Below are 21,283 nucleotides of genomic sequence, written 5' to 3' on the forward strand. Positions count from 1 at the left end.
TATTTAGATGGATCTCACGTGTTTTAGTCTTCATCTCAGTGATACCAATTATGTCTAATGTAGTATTTCTCTAGTTCTCCTAGATCCATATTTCCCACTAATACTTCTTATACATGTGCCTATCTTCAATTTTGCTGCCACTGAGTTTGTTCCAGTATCTGACTTTTTATCATTTGCCCTGGTTCCCTGATGATAACAACAGCAGGGAGGTTGTTCAAGTGGGCAATACACCAGCTGGCATGAAAGTGATGGTATATCATGATGTTTGCTTCTAGTTTAAGCTAATACAGAATATGGTTTTGGTCTGCTAAATTCCTAAATTGCCAGTCTATCTGTGCTTACTCAGTAACTATCAGGGCATACTACATGAAGGTGAGGAATGGACATTAGGCTAGAAGCACTAGTTGGTACTCAGCATTCCTTAAAGATCATGTGGAATCTTCTTCTGACTATTTAGCTTTAATCCTTGAGCAACCAATCAAAACTCTCAAAAAAACAATGCAGAGCTCCGTATTCAGCACTTTACCAGTGAGAGGCTTCTTTGTCAAGAAGCCTAGCAGTTGACTGTGAAAATGTTATTATACCAAAAATGTTATTTATTACTTTTTTTTTTAATTGAAGGAACCAAGGAAAGTTTCAGTGATTATATATTTTAATTTAATAATAATGTGAAATAATACTCACTAGCTCAAAGACTGGCATTTTCCAGCAGCAGATGTTTGATTAGCAAGTATAAACATTCACATCATCAAGAAAATCCATTTCCCAATGCAATAATATATATGGTGGGTTACTTTATTTTTCCCTTTAACAAGGTTAACAGTATCACAGATGAAAGGACAAACTTGTATAATTCTAATAGTTGGTAAAAAAATTAACTCTATATTTGTGCTTACCTGTATGATATTAATTATTTAAATATGAATAGTCAAATGTAGCATAAAAGAAAATCATTACTACTCAGAAAAACAACACAAAAATATGAAAAAAAAAATCTTTTATGAAATTAAACAAAATTTAAAAGGCAAATCAAATTAATATAGATTTTATGCTTCAGATCTGAAAGCCAACCTGAAATTTTTCAGCAAGGTCGATATTTTGTCCCCGAAGTTCTGATATGTTCTCCTTTGAATTAAGTTTTTTTTTCCTTGATTGTGGCCTAAGTTCACTAGGAAAACATTTCCAGTCTAAAAAATAAAATAAAATAAATAGAAATAATAAAGCCATCAAGTTAAACTTATTATGATTAAATACAAATATGGTTTTTAAAAATTTGTTTTTATTAATCCTTCTTTAAATTTTTTTTTTAATATATATATATATATATATATATATATATATATATCTGGCGCACGCACGCGCACACACACACACACACACACACACGAAAGGTCACAAAACTTATAGCACAGTAGTGCCATGTGTGGGCAAGAACATTTGCTTGAACAGCTGAAGGCTGTAATCTTTGGGAAAGGCAGAGTGGGGAGACTGTTCCAAAGGACAGAAGTACATGGAATAAAAGAGGAGGCAATGAAGTTGGTTCGGTGAGTTTCAAGATGGACTGTAAAAGGGTGTTGGTTAGCAGTGGCTCTTGTTTTAATGATTTTGGAGGAGAGCGGAAGAATAACAGCAGCCAATTCCAGAGGGAAACTGTCCATGAAATATCTGTAGAAAAGGCAGAAACAGAACATCTATGAGAGAGGGATTGAAGTGGGTGGGTGTGTGAGAGAGGATCATTAATTAGTCAGATTGCCCTCTTCTGGATAGAATCAAGCAATCTTAGAAAGGATTTTGGTGCACCACTCCAAATATGGGAGCAATATTCCATGGCTGGGCAAGATTAAGCTTTGTATAGGGTTAGCAACTGCAAAAGTGTGAAGTAGTGTCTTGTGCAAAAAAAGTATAGCAAGTTTTTTGGCAGCTGCAGAAGCTACAGTTGAAATTGGTTGTACCAGGAAAGATGAGAGGTGCAAGTCAGTCCAGGAAGAGATATGTGATCATTTTTGGATATCTCAGTATTACTGAAGGTAAGGGGGAGAGTTGTGAGCTCTTTCTTGTGAGAGATCAGACAGAACTGAGTTTTCGAGGCATTGAAGTTTACAAGGTTGTCCTTGCCCCACTGGGATACAGCTAGGAGATCTGAATTCAGGTTTCAGGTCCCTGGTCGTGGTAGATCTTGAGGATCCTAATACTTGAGCACTAACAGGTTTGTCAAATGAAAAGGAGGAATGGTGTGTACTATCATCAGCAAAGCTATGGATAGGATTGAAAGTCTGTAAGAGCAGGTCATTTATATACAGGAGGAAGAGAGGTGGGTGAAAGAACAGAACCCAGAAGTACTCCTGCATTGGTGGGGAAATCTGAGCAGAGTAAATCGTCCACCATAACACGTAGTGAGTGACCAGTGAGAAAGTTGGTGATCCAGTTGCAGAGTGGGTAAGGTAGACCATAGGATGGCAATTTGTGAGTATGCTCCTGTGCCAAACCCATTCAAATGCCTTTGAAATGTTGAGGACAACCACATGAATTTCTCCATGGCTTGAGTTCAGAGGTATGTGGTGAAAACAAGAAGATCAGCTGTCGATTGCGAGTAGTGGATTTTTTAATTAAAAAAAAGTATTTTTAGTTGTTTTTAATTAAAATGTCCAATATAAGAATTTATACAAATGTTTCCCTCACTAATTAATTTAGGAAATAAAATGACAATCATATAATAAAAGAAACTTGATCAGTTAACCTTTTTTGACAATTATGTCCCCCACCTGCAATCCTCAGTTAAGACAGCTAAAAATATCTAGAGAAAAAAAACTGAATGATTATTAGATTATGCAATTTTAATAAAATCAGTAATACATAACATATCAGTTATGTATTAATTGGATTATTATCAATACATTTTTGCCATTGCAGTCAAAATAGCTGTTTCAATTATGTTTGATACAGTTTTATATATACAGTGGTATCTCGCTAATCCAAACTATTAAAAACTTTGCTCATTCGGATTATCGAATTTTTCCTTAAGAGACAACAATAACTAGCGTTTAAGACAAAAATAATCAGATTCTAATGATACATCAATTTAATTCTGTAAATAAATGAAGTAACTGATAGAAAAAAAAACTACTGTATTGTAATGTAAAACAAAAATAATACAGTACACAAGTTTATTTTAGTAAAAAATTTAATTTTCACGTACCTGTACTGTATTGAGGGGTCTGATTTAATAAAACTGCATAGTTCAGTACGTAACTTAATTTGCATAAAAAATATCACTTTCTTGTACACAACACAAAAAAATTTCACAAAATAACACAAAAAGAAGTTTTTTATTTCTTTTATTTCTGAGTCACTACTTTTCTTTTGCTTCCTGGAAGTTGCTTCTTGCAACTTTTTTCGAATGCTTCTGCTCGGAGCTACATTAGCAATAAAATTTTGTGGAATGGCATATCATTCTTCTTAACACATTCTATACACATATTAAAACTGTCAGCTGCCTCTTCATGTTTTACTTTTTATTCTTCGGGTTGTTTATCGTTAGCATCATCTTCTAATTCATTCTGTAGTGTCATTTATAATTTCAGCGTCTGACTTAATTTTGAATTCACTTTCGGTTCTACCTGTAATCCATTCCGTAACATTTGTTTGTGAAATTTCAACATCTGGATTTATATTTTTAACCAAATTATGCATGATTTGAATTTCCTCTTTTTTGTGTATATTTGTGATTCATGCCGACAATACAGTACGTACTGTACAGTATAAAAAAGCAAACGTGAACACAATATATCAAAATAGGCCTCCAGTATAACCGTACAATCGACAGTATGAAAAAAAAATTACTGTACTGTAGTAATAATAAAATAAATAATAATAGTTAAAATAATAATTATTAAATAAAAATAATAGTACACAAAATAATAACACGTAATAAATAAAACTTTTTTTTCTTTCAAACTGCAGTTCGGATTACCGGAGGGTTCGGACTGAAGAGGTTCAGATTAGCAAGATACCACTGTATATATACCCTCTGTCCAAAAAGAAACCGAACTGTTGATAAAAAATAAAGCACAGGCCAATTATAATTATTCAAATCATTTACTTCAATCAATATACTCTCCCTCAGCTTAATTAATTGACTGTGCCAGATATAGCATCTGGCACAGTCAATTAATTCGTTAAATGAGTTTTTTTATATCGCTTTTTTGGAATACTGTTGAGGATTGTCGTTACTGCCACTTGAATGTTTTCAATGATGTCATATCGCTTTCCTTTCATCAGCAAATGAAGTCGAGGGAAAAGAAAGAAGTCACAGGGTGCTAAATCAGGTGAATACAGCAAGTGATCCAACACACAAACTTGGTTTTTGCTCAGAAACTGTCTCACAATGTTCAAATGATGAGATGGTGCATTATCGTGCAAAAGTAACCAGCTGCCTGCATCCCGATATTCATGCCGTACGCAACGAATTCTTGCTATCAATCGCTTCAAAACTTCTAGATAAAACTCACCATTGACCGTTTGGCCAGGCAGAATGAATTCCTTATGGATGATGCCCTTGGAATCATAGAAACAAATCAGCATTGTCTTTACTTTTGACTTCCCCAAGCAACTTTTTTTCGGATGCTCCTCTTCTGGTGATCTCCATTCAGCACACTGGCGCTTTGTTTCCGGCTTATACTCAAAACATGTTTCGTCACCAGTAACGATCGTTTCAAGGAAGTCTGAGTCCTTACGAGCGGTTTTAACAAGGTCCTTGCAGTGTTCGATTAGATACATTTTTGGTCGTCAGCCAATTTGTGGGGAACAAATCGCGAATTCAATTTAAGAAGGCCCAAACTCTCAGTCAAAATGTTGTGCACAGTTGATTTTGAAATCACCAATTCATCTTCAATCAATCTCACGGATGACTTTGGGTTTTCTTTGATGAAATCATGCCCGGCTTTTCGTCATCCTCAAGCATCTCACGACCACTTTGAAATCGCTTAAGCCATTTGTATACTTGAGTATGGAATAAGTATTAATCACCGTATGCTTTTTGAAGCATTTGATGTGTTTTGGTAAAACATTTACCAAGTTTAACACAAAAGTCAATCACAGCTCTCTGTTTGAAACTCATTTTCCGACCGTTCGTCAAAACACACTGTCAACTCTTGGCACTATAACTTGGCTTATAATGAAACAAATATCATAAACAGTTGACACAATACTAATGAAGGTTGCCGCTTTCAACAACAAAAAGATACAACAGGGGGCGCCACTATTTTCTTCTATTTTCGAAAAGTTCGGTTTCTTTTTGGACGGAGGATGTATATATATTATGTAGGAGTACCCCAGGGTTCTGTTCTTTCACCCACTCTCTTCCTCTTGTATATAAATGACCTACTCTCACAGACTTCCAATCCTATCCATAGTTTTGCAGATGACAGTAGACTCCATTCCTCCTTTTCATTCGACAAACCTTGTAGTGCCCAAGTATTTGAGATCTACCATGACTAGGAACCTGAACTAAGATCTTCTAGCTATATCCCAGTGGAGCAAGAACAACCGTGTAAACTTCAATGCCATTAAAACTCAGTTCTATCTGATCTCTTGCAAGAAAGAGCTTGCATCCCCCCCCCCCCGGCCACTTACCTTCAGTAATACAGAGATATCCAAACACAATCAGATTTCTCTTCTTGGACTGGCTTTTGCACCTCTCATCTTGCTGTACTTTTTCGCACAGGACACTTCACACCTGCTAACTCTATACAAAGTCCAAATCTGTCCTGCCATGGAAAATTGCTCCTATATATGGGGTGGTGCACCAAAATCCTCTCTAAGATTGATCAATTCAGAAGATGACAATCTGACTAACTAATAATCCCTCTTTCACATACTCACTTCAATTCCTCACTCACAGATGTTCAGTTTTTGCCTTGTGCCTCTTCTACAGATACTTTCATGGATAGTACTCTGCTGAATTGGCCACTATTATACCTCCACTCTCCTCTAACACTCTAACATGCAATAGACCTTGTTGCCAAGAGAAATCGATCCACACACGAAATGATCAGATATAAGATATATATATATATATATTATGAGTCCACCAAAAAAAATTATGTACACTTTAACAGATGTCATCTGTGGACTTTTTTCGAAGTTGGATTGAATTATAGTAGCAAGTGTAGTATGATGTTCTCTCAAAAGATGTCGTTACTCACATGAATACTAGCATCAATATATGACCGATAGGACAGTCAAACAAAATGGCCGAGGTACAATTGTCATTAGAGGAACACAAGACCATTTTAAAGTGGTATTTCAAATTTGAGAATGTTGCTGAAGTTCAATGACAATGGAGGCATGAGTTTGCAGCACAATCTCCAACATGCCTGCCAACTATTCATGATAAGAGTGAGACCCATGATACCATGTGTGATGTGCACAAGGGAAGATGCAGGAGACCTTGCACAACAACAAGTCCTGCTTCTTCGGCTATAGTGTTGGAACAGTTTAACACTTACCACAGAAGTCTACCACACAATGAGCAAGTGGGACAGGAGTTAGCAGAACAAGCATATGGTGCATTCTTAAAGCAGCTAAATGGAAAGTTTACATCCCAAGATTATTACATGCAATGAATGAAGATGATCCTGATCAAAGTATGCAGTATTGTGAGTGGTTTCAACACATGGTAGATGAGGAGTTGTAAGGAAGATGGTTTGGTCTGATGAAGCACAATTTAAGCTTAATGGAACAGTGAATCAGCATAATTGTGTTTACTGGGCTCCAGAAAATCCAGGAATTGTTCCTGGATTTTCTGGAGCCTAGCAATTGCATGGATAAGGTAGTCAATTTACCAGGACTCAATGTCTGGTGTGGATTGTCAGCTAGGGGTTTAATAGGACCATTCTTCTTTGACTGGTCAAGTGTACCCAAGCTTGACCATCTCGGTGGTAGTGTGGTGGTGCGCCATCATGTTGGATGAGAAATTGATCATTCCCATAAAGCATGAATGGCAGGTAAAATGGATGTGCATAGGAATGATCAATTTCTCATCCAACATGATGGCACACTACCACCGAGACATGAGAGCTTACCTTGATGAGCGCTTGCAGGGACAATGGATAGGATGAAGAGGTGCAGCTGAGTTTCCCTCACGTTCTCCTGATTTGACACCCTTGAACTTTTACCTACGGGAGACTAAGGATGTAGTGTATAGTAGAAAACCAGCTACAATGGTGGCCCTTCGGAAAGAAATTGAAACGGCATGCACAGCAATCCCACTGGACACTGGCCAACATTGCCTAAGCAGTAGTTCGCCATAATAATAAGTGTCTGAACACTAATGGTAACAACTTTGAGCACCTCGTATAATTGTGGAAGTCAAAGGTAACTTGTATTCATCCCTTGATGTCTGTATAAATTTAGTATCACAATTTTTATACAGGTTTTTCTTTTGCTGAAGTGTGTATACATTTTTTTTTGGCAGACTCTGTATATATGATATTAAAATTCATGATTATAAAAAAAAAAAAAAATTTAATCCAATGTCTTCTTAGCACAGAATAAGAAAATACTAATCTCTGAATTATCCAACCACAGCAGGAAAACAATTTGCTGGTTGAATAACTGAAGGACTGAATATTTATACCTTCACTTGTCCTTTTGAAAGGAGAATAATTAAAATATCACTAGATTAATAATGTTGACACTGTAACTAAAGTAAAGATTGTTCATAAAACAGAAGCATGAGATCAATTATCAATTAATGAAGTCACAGTGTGACTGTGAAATGCAGTCTCAAACATGAAATGAAGCAGGAGTGAAAATCAATTCTCAGTTAAAATGCTATAACTAAATACTTACTATATTTTGCATTTTTTCCTGATGACACACTTTGTTGATATTTATCAGAATATCTGTGAATATCTTTTTTCACATCTGGCTGGATAAAAAATGCAGAATCTCTCATTCTGCCTCTCAATTCCTGTTTCAGAGCTAATAGGTAATTCTGTTCTTCATTAGTTATTAGAGGTCGAGGTTTAAATTCTAATATCTACATAAAAAAATAAAAAACTTAGCACTTTTATTTCTAATCAGGAATTTAATATAAACAATTATTAACTGATGTAATTCCTATATCTAATTACTTTGTTCTGTTGAAAACAATGCTTAAAATGCATAGAAAGTTTGAGGCTATCTTTCCATTTGGAAGACAAGGTATAATTTTTTTGTCATCAAATACTATGAGCAGCATGAGGCACCAACTTATAAAAATTTTAATAAAAAAATTTCCAATCTCATTGAGACCATTTCCTTTCAAAATTGTTAATTACATTTATTTTGCCTAAGAGAGAGACTTTCTCTCTCAGAGGCAGTATTTGAGCATATGATATCCCATGTCAAAAATGATATTTTGCTCTCATATCCCATGTCAGAAACTATACAATTTACAATCTACTCTTTTAAATCTTCATTGGAAAATCTGTCTCATATCAAATTTGCTTGTAGCTGCTACTGCTGTATTGCTATTCTAATATTGCCAACTCTTCTGAACTTTTTAATTAGATTTCCTTCCTATAAATCTTGATTTTAACTTGTCCGACTCGCCTCATTATTATTATCAGCAGACTAATAATAATAATTATTATTAATGGAGACTCATTACAGAAGATTCATTCAACCAACATATTTTTTCATACTGAGCCATAAAATCCTTAACATTCATCATTTACAACACCTTCTGTTATGTTGTAAATTCTGGGATGTGTTATATTTAACCACAATTCTCCATGTAAAAGGATCTACTCTTCACATCCTTCATCATCACAACTTTATACAATTTCCAATAATGGCCTTTTGTTCTTCCCCTCTCATCTTCGACTCTTTTAATTCTTTCTGTATTAATTTGATATTTCCTCAATAACCTAAATGTCTCTATCTATCATATTACATATTTTCTGCCTATTCACCAAACTGCAATTTACATTCTTTTAATTTCTCACCATAACCAACATTCCAGAGTACTGATGCTACTCAATACTTCTTTGGTCACTCATCTCTGATCCTTCTACAATATTTCCACATCACTATGAAAACTAGGTCATCAAATATGACTCCAATGGTCCAAGTGTAGTCTGATCAATCCTTTATAGAGTGCCATAACTACCTCCATATCTTATTTGTCAATGTACTCCTTAAAACAATAGCAAGTGAACAAACACTACCATCCTATCTGACTGAGATAAGAGTTTACAAGAGCAAATTATTTGAAATTTCTGCATAACAATGGTTCCGAATTAGAGAATATTTATTTTTATTTTTAGCGTATGATGATACAACAGCTGCGAGGTCCATAAGGGTGGGTAATGCACCATCTTATGAAACCAATATAACACTACTGGTTTTGTAAAATTTTTATCTGTAAACTGTGTGTATGTGTTCCTGGCCAATATGCCTGTATTCTGGAGAATTCATGAAGATAATGGAGGATTAAATAGCATAGACAGTGAGCTGTGTGGGATGGAGTGTCCTCCTACAATAAGTCATTTTACTCTTTGAAGGTGTCGTAATAATAACTTCTGCATAGGGTGAAGGGAAGATGATAGGGCGACATCCCTTGTTCACTTACAGGTTAATGAGTTTTAAGAGGTACTTCTGGTAAAAAAAAAAAAAAAACACGCGTGCACACACAGGGTAAACCCATCTATGTGAAGTAACTGCATAAGTTTTTTTTTTAACATCATCAGATTTCATTTTTATTAATTATGAAAAACCATATAATGCCTTTCATTTTCAGCTTCACAAAAACAAGCCCTTTCCATTGTTGTGTCCAGAATAAGCATTAAAAAGGTTTATATTAAAATATTCAGGTCACAACATTAATTCTACTCAGGCAGAGAACATAGAACGTTGGCAATAGAAAAAATAAGTTGTTTATGAATACAAGTCAAGATAAAGTTTAAGGAATTGTATAAAGTGTTTAAATATAATCTGTATTAAGCATGGGCCTGATAAAAGAAATCCATGTAAGCTGGCAAAATCCATTTGAAAAAAACCTAACTCTTGCACTGAAATAGTAAAGCCTGTGAGTCAGGGTTCAAGGGTCACTTTTACCGTCCTGAATTATGAAAGTATTGGAAAGGGAAACCTAAGCGTCTTCCAGGAATAGGAGGCAGACACACACGTGCGAAAAAATAATAGAGGGAGCTAATGAGATTGACGTGGACACACGTGACCGAGTTGGCGCGTATCGCAAATATCGAGATTTACCGAGAGGAGAAAATTAAATAAAAAGGCCTTGCATGAAGATTCGAGATCTCTTTCTTCCTGGATTCCTGATCTCTCGGAGTGGTCCTGCTCGTCGTAGGAGGGAAGTTCCTGGCCAGTCGCGGAAGGCACTTAGTTCGTCCGTCGTAGCGTTCGTATTGGGCCAAGCTATGTCCGTGTTCTAGGATAGCTGTGATGTTGTCGTACGACGGAGGGACTAAATTGAGCCGTCCATTCAAGGCGACGTTACCGTGCCACCTCCCATGTTTCCCGCAGAGATTCTACTCGCACAGATCTACGGAAGATATCCTCCAAAGCGACTACATTTAAAGGCCTTGATGATTAGACAGGGCGGGAACAAGTTTTAAGAATTCAAGGTCAGAAATGGTAATGTAGACTTTTGAAATACTAATTCCAGTTGTAAGAAGAGAGTGAATTTCCTGTGTGAACATTTAAATTGGACTGAACTTAAAGAACTGTAAGAGTAGCCTACAACTAGATACGTGTCTGAGACAGTGTTAAGAACTGTTTGCCCAAGAGGCCGAATAGATACAAGATTATGTTAAACTAAAAGTGTAATTGTGCTGATGTGTTCGCTGATAGCCACGTGTATCCGAATGGCTTAATGATAATATGAATTTTACTTTATGATTGTATTTAAGGTTATTAAGATTTAGTATGTGTGATAAGTAAAAGTTAATTAGAGCTTTTGATCTGAGTTGAGTGCAACCATATTATCCTGTTTTGAAATGTATTATAGTGTATCACCTTAAAGCTCGTTAAATTGTTTCATTCATGTACTTGCCTGATCTGCCTATGTTATATGAATTCAAAACTACCGCTCATAAAAATAACAATGAACCAAGCGGGATAAACCCATGAATACTAATGCAATAAGTAAGCTGCGACTGTAAGAAAGAAAATGAGAAGGGGGGGAGATAAATTTATGCTTGATCAAATAATTATCAACTCTCTAAAGGGGTCACCCTGAACAAGAATCCTTTCTACCTAGGTATTAGCTGGCGCAGTATAAATATAAATGTGTTAATACTTATAGGGTGAACTTCTTCAGATTGTTTGTTTAGGACATAGAGAGGCCAATAGGACTGCAAAGCACTGAAGGTGAGAATATTTGATTGTAGAGTTTAAATTATAAGGGATAAATATGTATAAGTAAGGTACAGTGTTAGACGAGTTTTGAATTTAAGAAAGATAGAATACTGGATTAGTTAAGAAAGGGTAGATAAAGAGTAAACAACTAATTAAGTAAAGAAATAACAAACAAGATAAAAAACGGGCAATAACATAAGTGACGGAGTTGAGAGGATAGATAAAATAAAAAAAAAGAAGGAAAAGTCACAACACCATGGAATATTTCATGATTTATGGCCCACCCTGTGAGTGTATATACGCATATGTGTGTGTGTATATATACAGCAGCAGTGAACAAATTAATCCAAAATAGCTGAATTCGTCAAGTTTTTGGTTTTGGTTTGATTTTTGTTTCAGATCACGATAATTCTGGCTTATTATTTTGGGTTCTGGTTTTAGTTTATTATTTTGGATGAGTGCTGTGTGTTTTAAATGTCTCTACGATGTTTATTAATAGTATTGTGCATTTTTAACAGAGTAAACAACTTAATAATTATTGTTTTATTCATTTTGTGTAGCAATAAAATGGATACATCTCTTTGTAAAAGAAGGTTTAATGCCAAAAGAAATTCATTCGAAGCTCATAAAAGTTTACAGGTACTCTCCTCCTTTGTTTCAACGATTAAGAAATGGGCTGCTGAGTTTAAACGTGGCCATACCGGCCTGGAAGATGATCCACATGAAGGACATCCAAAAAGTGTAACACCAGAAATCATTGATCAAGTGCACGATATGGTATTAGATGATCGGCAAGTCAAAGTACGTTAAATTGCTGAGACTATAGGCATTTCAAAAGAACTTGTATGATATATTTTGCATGAAGAATTGCAAATGAAAAAGCTTTGCACAAGATGGGTGCTGCGCTTGATCACAGCAGATCAAAAACGCACTCGCATGAAAATCTCTGAACAGTGCTTGGAGTGTTTTAACAAGAATAAAATTGATTTTCTGCATTGATTTATTACTATGGATGAGACTTGGATTCACCATTACACACCAGAATCCAAACAGCAGTCAAACAGCGGACAGAAGCCAGTTGTTCAGTGCCACAGAAGCCAAAGTCAGTTCCTTCAGAAGGAAGGGTCATGGCATCAGTGTTTTGGGATGCAAGGCATTTTGTTTATTAATATCTTGAGAAGGGTAAAACAATAACTCGGGAATATTATTTCGATCTTTTAACCAGACTAGACGAAAAAATTCGTGAGAAAAAACCTGGTTTACAGAAGAAAAAAAATCATCTTTCATCAGAACAATGCACTTGCCCACAAAGGTGTTTTGGCAATGGGAAAATTAAGGGATCTGCACTATGAATTGTTGGAACATCCACCCTATTCTTCCCCAGATTTGCTCCCTCTGACTTCTATCTCTTCTCAAAACTAATCTTTCTTGCTGGTCAGTGTTTTTCTTCGAATCAAGAGGATTGCAGATGTAGAGAGATATTTTGCAGATCTTGCTAAGAACCACTACAGAGAGACAGGATAATAGCATTGGAGCATTGCTGGAATAAATGTATTAGTCTTAAGGGAGATTATGTTGAAACATGAAAATAATTTTGAAATTATAAATTCGTTTTTTCATTGTTAGGCCAAGGACTTTTCAGACCACTCTTGTATGTACTCTTTCTCAGCACACATCCATGACTCAAAGATAAATTACCAATGAGTGTGGTGTTGGTTTAGATACTGTTAATGCGATTTTAAAGAAGTTTAGAGAGCAGGTACCGTTTCTCCTGACAAAATGAAAAAAATAGACAAAAAAGGAAAACTACATTTACTCAAGAATGGGATTAATGTTTCTGGCATGACAATCCATCAAAGATTGTTAGAAATAGGAAGGACTGCCCACAGATCTTGTCCTTATACCCCTTGCCTAACAAGTCTTAAAACCGGGAGTGATCACTTGTTCTCTTCTCTCTACTTATGTACTGAAAAAAATTTTCTGCATCTATTCTATAAAGCCCCTCTAGTAATAACTTATTCCCCCTCTTTTTTGCCTATAAACCAATTTTTGTATCTTATGTACCTTCCCAATCTATCTTTATTAGAGAACATTCATTCCACAGACCTCTCACAATCTTGGTCATTCACCTGTGAATTCTCCACCATTTTTATCTTCCACAGAAATGCAGGCAATCTGTACATAGTAGATACAGATCTACTATGTACAGAAGGATATCTTTATGTTTAATTATCAGTGTATTCTTCAATATGCAAATAATCCTTTGAGCTAGCTAATTTTCCTACTTTTATAATATGCCCTCTGTACTTCAAGTCCATACTAATTTTCTGCAGTCCAGTTCTGTCACTATAATATACAGCTTGTAATTTTTTCATTTCAAAGATTGTTAAAAACAATCTATGAAATGGATGACCTTACACTTTGCCACAATGAACTGACAGCTACACCCATACTGCCAATCTCTTTAAATCATCTTGCAGGATGACTGCATCACCTTTATTACCAGCCTTCCCTAGTTTTGCATCATCAGCAAGCAATCTCCTTTTGATATTCTAATCAGCTTTTGGAGATACACTATTTTTCTCTCTTTAAATATTCCAGGAATCCAAATTTTTGAATTTGCTAACAATGCTGGATACCTCAAATGTCCAGTAAATTATATAAATAGGATGGCTGAAATCTACTGTAGGTTTGCATATTTCATCTGCACTTACTAATGATCAGGAAATTTGGACACTTCCTTTAATTCCAACTCCTCATCTGTTTGTATATTACATTCTTCTTCACCTTAAGCAGCTTCTCCACTTTGGAGGTTAGCAATCATTGTATAACAGAATGCCCATTCCTCTGCAATCCTTTTAGACTCATAATAGTTCTTATTGCCCATCCATTTCTTTAAATCATCAATCCAAGAAGTTCTTGATCTATCAGGAGATATTCTTCCCTATAATTTTCCTTCCAGTTTCTAGAGACATTTACCCAATGATCCTCTTAATATTAACAATTAAATTCATTAACTTCAATACTATATTACTTTTTCACCACTCCCAATTAATTTTCAGTGCTTGCCAAAAGCATCAAATCTCAAAGGTCTGCAATTTCCTGATTATGAAGTTTCTATATGTCCATATCTTACCTCAATAATTCAATGTGGACAATACACAGGATTTTGTTATTCTTATTTTATATTAGACTGTTTATTTATTCTTGAGGTCATTAGTAATTTATTATTCCAAAATGTTTCCTTCAACTTAGCTATTCTGGATTTTATTTTTGAAAATTATGGAGACAACTACTGTGTTTGAATAAAAACTTTAGTTTAATATAACTAAAATCTACATTCGACTTTTATGTCAAAGTCATCTTCTGGAGCATACAACTATACACAGAAAACAAGCTACACACTCAATCAAACTGGTTTGTTAAAGACACTGACCAACCGCTACAACAATTGTTGGCCTGCCCTCTGGTGACAAAAAAAAGGAAAAAAACAACAACACACACACACACATATATGTATATATATTTAAAAAAAAAAAAAAATTATACATCAACGCTAGAGTCCTATTATTAGTGTTATCTGTTGGTTGTAGAAATACTTTGGGCACAACAACAAGTATCTATCTATATACATATATTAACATCATGTACATTCCAGCCAGTTGGTATGGAATGGTTTCAAATACCAATGAAATGTCATCATCATCATCAAATTCCTGCTATGCACCCTCAAGGGGTGTACAGGATATGATAGTATACTACATGAAAAAAATTACATCATTATTAATTTCCTATCTACAATTTTCCTCCAAATCAGTCTGTTACTTGTCAAGACTCCAACATTGTCAGAGCTTATATTTCTATCGTCAAAAGCACTTTGTACCGTATCAATCCACCTATATCTTGGTCTTCCTCTGGGTCGTTTTGCCTGCCAACCTGGCAGAGAACACTTGTTTTGCTAATCTTTCCTCGCCCATTCTGTTTAAGTGACCATACCACCTGAGATTAGCTCTGCTAACGCATTCCGGGATGCTGACAATGTCAAGTTCTTTCCTAATATCCTCGTTTTTAATACGATATTGCCATTGATGCCATCTGTTCACGCCTATAATCTTTCTCAGGACTCTCATATCTGTGGTCTTTAGTCTTTGGTCAAGTGTTTTACTTCTGACCCAGCTCTCAGATCCATAAGTTAAAACTGGTTTGAATACTGTCTTGTATACAGCTAATTTAGTGTTCCGACTAATTTCTCTCTTATTCCATATGAATTTATTCAATTGACTTCGCACCATACCAGCTTTGCTGATTCTGTTTTCTATTTCTATATTTAATTTACCATCTTCAGTAAAAATCGTGCCTAAATAGTTGAAATGTTTTACTTGTTCCACAGGTTCTCCATTCACAACACAGTTGACATTTTCAGTGATTCTGCCTATTTTCATTGTCTTTGTCTTTTTATTGCTGACCTTCATACCATATCTATTACAACAGCTATTCAATTTAGTCAGAGAATCTTGCAGACTTGTAGCAGATTTATTTAGAAGTATAACATCATCTGCATAAAGCAAAGAGCTGACATTAACATCTCCAATTTTGATATCATGTTTAATACTACTTTCCTTCATAATGTGATGCATATAGATAATGAATAACAGAGGGGACAATGTACATCCTTGTCTCACACCAGATTTAACATTAAACCATCTTCCTGTACTTCCTTCAATTCTAGCTGCTGACTTACAACTCAAATAAAGACTAAGTATTGCTTCATATAATGTCCTATTTGACACCATATAACTGTAGCGTATTGAATAGCTTCTCTCTTGGCACCTTGTCATATGCCTTTTTCAGATCGACAAAACTTAAATACAGATGTTTGTTATATTCCCATGCTTTCTCGACTATTTGTCGTAAAGTGAAGATCTGATCCTGACAGCCTCTATTTGGCCTGAATCCAGCTTGTTCTTTACCAAGCTTTTCTTCCACAATTCTTCTCAACCATTTCTCAAGTATACTTGCATAGATCTTGCCAGGAACACTCAGTAGGGAAATACCTCTGTAATTCTCACATGATCCATAAGTTAAAATTGGTTTGAACACTGTAATGTATACAGCTAATTTAGTGTTTTGGCTAATTTCTTTCTTATTCCTTATAAATTTATTCAGTTGACTTCCTACCATACCAGCTTTGTTGATTCTGTTGTCTATGTCCATATTTAATATACCATCTTCACTAAAAATCGTGCTTAAGTAGCTGAAATGTTTTACTTGTTCTATAAGTTCTCCATTCACAATGCAGTTGATATTTTCATTGTCTTTTTAATACTGACCTTCATACCATATCTATTACAACAGCTATTCAATTTAGTCAGGGAGTCTTGCAGACTTGTAGCAGATTTATTTAGAAGTATAACATCATCCGCATAAAGCAAAGAGCTGACATTAACATCTCCAATTTTGATATCATGTTTAATACCACTTTCCTTCATAATGTGATCCATATAGTTAATGAATAACAGAGGGGATAATGTACATCCTAGTCTCACACCAGATTTAACATTAATCCATCTTCCTGTACTTCCTTCAATTCTAACTGCTGACTTACAACTCAAATAAAGACTAAATATTGCTTCATATAATGTCTTATTTGACACCATATAACTGTAGCGTATTGAATAGCTTCTCCCTTGGCACCTTGTCACATGCCTTTTCCAGATCTACGAAACTTAAATACAGATCTTTGTTATATTCCAATGATTTCTCAACTATTTCTCGTAAAGTGAAAATCTGATCCTGACAGCCTCTATTTGGCCTGAATTCAGCTTGTTCTTCACCAAGCTTCTCCTCCACAATCTGTCTCAACCATTTCTCAAGTATACTTGCATATATCTTATCAGGAACACTCACGAATGAAATGCCTCTGTAATTCTCACATTCAGTTTTATATATATATACCTTTCTATATATCTACTCCAATCATGTGGAATTCGTCCCTCTGTCCAGGCCTTCTGAACTATGCAGTGCAGTCATTGTAAGACTTTTATACTTCCATACTTGAGCATTTCTGGTCAAATATCATCTACTCCTGCTGCCTTTCCACATTTCAGGCTTTTTTACTTCAAGTAATAATGATATACATTCCTGACTGCATGCCTGGTCAGTGTTTTTTTACCACTGTGCTGTCATCACTGCTTGTTTCATTTAGCAGTTTTTCAAAGTAATTGCTCCATACATCAAGGATATCTTTTTCTTCTTTCTCAAGAAGGTGAAAATGATATCTTGCCACCTTGTTGATATTTATTTTCTATGTTCTTGCCAAAGTCCTCTCATGACTTTTGTTTAGCCAGTTTTACACGGTGTTTAGCCTTCTTACATTTGTCTCTGTATTCTCTAAGAGCACAAGCTGACTTATTTGCCAGGAACTTTTGATATGCTTTCTTCTTTTCCTTCACAGCTTCTTTAACTTCCTATGTCCACCATGGAGTTGTGATTTTTCTATCCTTGCAGACAACCTCACCACATGCCTCTCTGGCTAAATCAATCAATCAATGTTTTCTTCAGAGCTTGCCAGTAAATCTCCAAGGTTTGATTCCTGTTCTCAAACTCTTTCATTTTTTCTTGAATAATGTTTGTATATTTCAGTCTACAGTTCACATCTGAGAGCTGCTCAACTTTTATTTGCTTTAAAACTTTCTTACATGTTCTTCTTTTCGATATGAAATTCAATTTTATCCTGCTGAAGACTAAATGGTGATCACTTCCAATTTGAAACTCCTCTGTACACTCTAGTGTCTTGCACCAGAGAAAAAACATCACTATCAACAATAACATTGTCAATGAGATTTTTCTTATTCCTTGCCTTTTCTCTGCATGTGAATTTGTGCACATTTTTATGTTGCAATATTGTGTTAGTAATAACCAGTCCATATCCTGAGCAGAAATTCAACAGCTATTTGCCATTATTATTAGATTTGCTCTTTTCTCCAAATTTTCCCAAAATATTTTTGTATGTCTGACAATGTCTGATATATATATATATTAAAAAGGATGTTTCACTCCTCTTTTAATATCTACTGCCTCATTATTAATATTTTGTAATATTTATCTTTTCGTGAAATACTGTGTCAAGTGTTTTTTGAAAGTCTATAAAGCTCTACATGTGTTATTATTTATTTCTGATGATCTTTCAATAACAGTTTTTAATTCATAAATTGCATTAATTGCACTTTTTCTTGGCATGAATCCTGTTTGTTGTTCACTTATATGGCATTTATTTGTTGAAAGTTTTTTCACTTAGTTATACTATAAATTAAAAATTCCAAGAAATTATATTCTTGCTTTAATCCATTATCCAAGTGTAAGCACACAATCAGTCCATGTCCTGAGCAGTTTGCACATACTTCATGTGCAATGTTTGCACATGAAGTATCTTCACGACTGGGCTACTTGTAAATAGAGGCTAATGACTTCGCATCAACTGCCTTGGTATTCCATAATGCAAAGCACACACCCTTCCAGGTGTGTGTGTGTGTGTGTGTGTGTGTAATACTTTGCATTATGGAAAGGGCCATTACCCAGACTGGTTTCAACCTTTACTGGAGTCTCAACAGTGATTGCTAGATCCCCAAAGGGATGCCAAGGTTATTGAGATCTCAAAAAAAAGGTTGAAATCAGTCAGGATAATAGCCCTTCCCATAATGTATAGCATTATCCCAAGAGGATATGTGCATTGCATTATGGGATACTAAGGCAGTTGATGTGAAGTCATTAGCCTCTAATATACAAGTAATCCAATTGTAAAGATACATCATACAAAAATTTTGTTTGCTTGCACTTGAATAAAGGATTAAACTAAGCATATAATTTCTTGGCATCTTTAATTTATAGTATAACAAAGTGAAAAAACTTTCAACAGTTATCTCTGAGCCAGAGTAATTTAATAATAAGGTGATACACCTTTTCATTACTTGTATATGAGCAATATATGAATCCTTTATTACTTCCACATTGGTATCCCTTAAAGGTCTGGCTCCCACTGATTATAGCTTGCTTCTCAAGGAATAGAGTTCTGTTCAGTGGCCGGATTTTGGTCACTGAATGAAGCAGTGGCTGAGCTTCCTGTCCTGGAGTGATTTAGGTCTGAAGTGATGAGTTATTCAGTGAGATTTAGAGTGATCTTGTAGATCACTCAGAGTTTTTGAGGGGTATCCCCCACACTTTAACATACCTCAATAAAGGCTGAAACTAGTCTGGGTAGTGATGCTTAAATAATGCATAGCATTACACACACCCAAAAGGATGCTTTGCATTATAAGATAATAAGGCAACTGATGTGAAATCATTAGCCTCTATATACAAGTAGCTCAGTCATGAAGATACTTCATGCTCTAAATGTGTGTTTGCTTACACTTAGATAAATAATCATACTAATAATTTCTTGGTATCTTTAATTTATATGACACTGAATTTTAGAAAACATATTTTTTTACTATTTCAATAGTATTTTTAAAGCATGGGATATGATATTAATTGTTTTAAATCTTTACATTCTGCTGCATTATTCTTCTTTTGATAGTGGAATGCAAAATGATTTTATGAAGTCTTCTAGTAGTATGCCTGTGCCATATTATATTCTGTATTATTTCTACTGATAATCTGTTTCTTTTATTCCTATCTCTTCTATTAACATATATGATGTGGCATCACATCCTATTATTTTATCATTGGGTAATTCTTTCACTGCTTTTATTATTTCTTCTTTAAATAAAGACGGATTATTTGAGTTAACTGATCACAGGTTTGCCTGGCTATGGTCATTATAGTTCTGTCAGATATTCCATCCATCTTTGTCTTCTGAATTTATAACATTCTTATCTTTCAATTGCTGGCTTGATATTTTCTTTTGATTATTAAGATATTTTATTTTTGAATGTAGCTCTACAATTTTATTTTCTTTATCTAATTTCTCTATTTCTAGGTAATTATTTATCCATCTATGTTTTACTTCGCTCCATTAATTTTTTTTATTTGTCTAGCTAATCTTTTATATTCTACTTTTAAATTAGTGTTATTTTTGCACATTCTTCTTTTATCCATCAGTTCTAGAATCTCTTCTGTTATCCATGGTTTATTAAACTTGCTCTGTTTTTCAAATATGACTCTGCTGCAGTCAATACTGCTTCTTTAATATAGATCCATTTGTTGGGATGGATCATGATATATTACTTTTCAATGTAATATATCATGCTATTTCATTTTGAAATAGTCTTGGAGTTACTGTTATTTAATTAGCTATATGCCTTATGAATCTCAGTCAGTTACCTTTTTTAACTTCATTGTAATTCTCACAACACTGGTTTCTTTTGGAAGTTTTTTCCCACTTAGTTAGACTATAATAAATTTAGTTTAATCCTTTATCCAAATGTAAACAAAGTTTGCAACTGAAGTATACCTTCAGGACTGAGGCAACTCATGGTAAAGATTGACCAAGCTCTCATCACTCCTTGTCTCAGTATCTCCCATAACGCAAAGAAAATCTCCTTGCAGACATGTATAATGCTATGCATTAAAGGAAGGGCCACTACCCAGACCAGTTTTCGACCTTTATTGAGGTCTCATCAGTGGGAGCCAGATCCAGAAGTGGTGATACTAAGTCAGAAGCAATAGAGAAGTCATACTTTAGGTAAATATGACTTCTCCATTGCTTCTGCCTTAGTATCACCACTTCTGGGTCTGGCTCCCATTGATGAGACCCCAATAAAGGTCGAAACCAGTCTGAGTGGGGAGGTAATGAATGGGAATGCTGTAGCCTGTGAAGTTAACTGAGGCACGGCTGTTGCTGTTACCCTTCCAGATGAGCAAATGAGTGGCTCTGCTCAGTGGTGGGGGAGCCTGCCATGGTGTAGAGCCAACTGGTTCT

At 35.0% G+C, this 21,283-nt stretch overlaps 1 protein-coding gene across 3 annotated transcripts in view; it reads right to left on the reverse strand.

Moving 5' to 3' along the window:
- The window catches only part of LOC150108556 (DNA-directed RNA polymerase III subunit RPC7-like), a 66,054-nt gene that overhangs the window by 41,395 nt on the left and 3,376 nt on the right, over window positions 1-21,283 (reverse strand). For all 3 annotated transcript variants that reach the window (XR_016548136.1, XR_016548135.1, XM_090390847.1), the window contains exons 2-3: window positions 7,852-8,041; window positions 1,072-1,187 (exon numbers count right to left, since the gene is read on the reverse strand). Coding sequence is in view for 1 of the 3 variants with exons in the window: in XM_090390847.1 (XP_090246973.1) it covers window positions 1,072-1,187; window positions 7,852-8,041 (306 nt within the window). In the remaining 2 variants the exon portion in view is untranslated. The remainder of the gene's footprint in view (window positions 1-1,071; window positions 1,188-7,851; window positions 8,042-21,283) is intronic.

Source organism: Typopeltis vanoorti, chromosome 3 (genome assembly GCF_054136105.1).
Source record: "Typopeltis vanoorti isolate ZY-2024b chromosome 3, IOZ_Tvanoo_1.0, whole genome shotgun sequence".
In the NCBI taxonomy this organism is placed as follows: Eukaryota; Metazoa; Arthropoda; class Arachnida; order Uropygi; family Thelyphonidae; genus Typopeltis; species Typopeltis vanoorti.